Source organism: Sinocyclocheilus grahami, unplaced genomic scaffold (assembly GCF_001515645.1).
Source record: "Sinocyclocheilus grahami isolate Dianchi unplaced genomic scaffold, SAMN03320097.WGS_v1.1 scaffold17062.1, whole genome shotgun sequence".
Classification (NCBI taxonomy): domain Eukaryota; kingdom Metazoa; phylum Chordata; class Actinopteri; order Cypriniformes; family Cyprinidae; genus Sinocyclocheilus; species Sinocyclocheilus grahami.
In genome coordinates this window covers 1,493-3,825 of record NW_015516424.1, presented here as the reverse complement: position 1 = coordinate 3,825, position 2,333 = coordinate 1,493, and the positions used below count along the sequence as shown (strand labels likewise).

At 41.1% G+C, this 2,333-nt stretch overlaps 1 protein-coding gene across 1 annotated transcript; it reads right to left on the bottom strand.

Moving 5' to 3' along the window:
* Positions 1 to 42: 42 nt before the first annotated feature.
* LOC107579398 (dynein heavy chain 12, axonemal-like) lies at positions 43 to 2,186 on the bottom strand (the record flags this gene model as incomplete). Its single annotated transcript, XM_016265232.1, has 3 exons — positions 43 to 196; positions 271 to 814; positions 2,003 to 2,186. Coding segments are annotated over 3 exons (882 nt in total), but the record flags the coding sequence as incomplete, so codon positions are not given.
* Positions 2,187 to 2,333: the final 147 nt, after the last annotated feature.

The following is a 2,333-nucleotide window of genomic DNA, read 5'->3' as shown; positions in this document are numbered from 1 at the left end:
AGTGCTAGAGTTAGAGGGTCAAATAAAGATTTTTGAACAAACCTTGAATTTTGCAGATTTCAGGCCACTGTTTCTGCTCCATGAGCGCAGCCTTCAGTTTGGAGCAAAAGGTCACATGATCGACATAATCCAGCATGATGTGGACCATGTTTCCCGAGAGATGCTTGAGCCACGAGACAGAGATGACCTCACAGAACTACAGTGAGAGGAAAAGAGCGTTCAAGACACACGCCAGAAACATTGAACGCCAAACGTCAGACACGAACTCACCAGCGTGTCTTTAATGACGGTGTCACTCCAGCCCTCGTAACCCTGCGGGACGTGCGATCCCTCCCCATATGGACAGTCAAAGCATCGCTCCACGTCATATCCGTAGTTACACAGCATCCGCAGCACCACCTCGTCCTTCAGCGCGTACTGTAAGGCCGACGGGAAGTGTGTGGTGTTCACTCTGCAGTAGTAATTGACGTTGGATCCGTAGCGAAGCAGCAGGTTGATCAGCTCGTAGTTTCCCAGCCGCAGCGCCACCTGCAGGCACTTGACGGGGTCCTGGTTGGGCATCGCTCCGCCCTCCAGCAGCACTCGGGTGGAGGCGACGTCGTCGTTGGAGACGGCAAAGTAGAGCGCGGATTGGCGCTTGTCGTCATAGCTGCGACGCACCCATGGGTGCAGCATGAAGTTGGGGTCATAATGGGCGTTTAGCAGCATCTCCAGACACTGAGTGTGTCCACCCGCCGCCGCCGAGTGAAGAGGACTGATCCCACTGTCATCCACTGCATCCCACGACGTCACGGGAATCAGCAGAGCCAGAGCCCTGTGGACCATAAACCATTTCATTACTTGAAATGAAATAAACATTAACTGAAATATACAGTAAATACAGTTGTGGCCAAATTATCTGAACACTAGCTCTTTTCATCAGTTAAAAAAATGGTTTTAAGTCAGTTATTTCTATCTTTTGCTGTAGTGTGTCAGAAACCTTCAAGAAACCTACCTGCAAAGCTACAGTACTGTTAAAAGTTTTAGGCACTTGCTGTAAAATGAGGATGCTGTCAAAAATAATGTCATAAATAGATTTTCTATGAGTATTATAATGCATTTGACGTTTGTTTAGAATTATCTGTGACCCTGCAGCACAAAAGCAGTGTTAAGTCGCTGGGGTATATTTGTAGCAATAGCCAAAAATACATTGTATGGGTCAAAATTATTGATTTTTCTTTTATGCCAAAAATCATTAGGATATTAAGTAAAGATCGTGTTCCATGAAGATATTTTGTAAATGTCCTACCATAAATATATCAAAACTTCATTATTGATTAGTAATATGCATTGCTAAGAACTTCATTTGGACAACTTTAAAGATGATTTTCTCAATATTTTTTTTGCACCCTCAGATTCCAGATTTTCAAATAGTTGTATCTCAGCCAAATATTGTCCAATCCTAACAAACCATACATCTATGGAAAGCTTATTTATTCATAAAAAACTGACCCTTATGACTGGTTTTGTGGTCCAGGGTCACATTTAACTTCTGTAATGATGCAAGTTTTATCAAAAACACCTATGAATGATTTGGTGATAATGCTTTTACGAAATAAATGCTGTTCTTTGAAACTTCATTCATGTGACACTGAAGATTGGTGTAATGATGCTAAAAATTCAGCATCGCATTACAAAAATATAAGATATGTATTAGAACAGTTATTTTATTTTTTAATAATATTACAAAATGTTACTGTTTTACTGTATGTTTAAATGCAGAAGAATGCAGCTTTGATGAGCCTTTTCAGAAACATTAAATAATCATAATCATTATCAAGCAAAGCAGCGTATAGTATGCACTGGTAATACATACATCAAATTGAAATATTTAAAACATTTCACTTTTAGTTTATTTAGAAAGTTTAAGCCTGGACTAAATCTGCTTGTTTAGCAAAGAACCCAATACGAAGGCTTCACCATGCTTCATCACATTCATTGTCATGCAGTATGTAGCACTAACTTCCCGTGTCCGTGGTGGGCCACTCTGTGGATGGGCAGGTGTCCCGTGCGTTTGGGGATGTTGGCATCAGCGCCGTACTCCAGCAGTAAGGAGATGACGTCAGGGTTTCCTGAAGCAGACGCCTCAAACAGTATTGTTGCACGATCCTGAGCCTGAGACTCCACATTAGCACCTGAACACAACACTATTTACACTCACAGCACAGCAACAGAAATTATTCTCAAATGCATTGCATTAAAGTCACTTCAAACCACAAGCCCAAGACAATAGAAAAAACCCCACAAAATATTAGATAGTTACAAGATTTCATGTGATATTTACAGTTTTTATT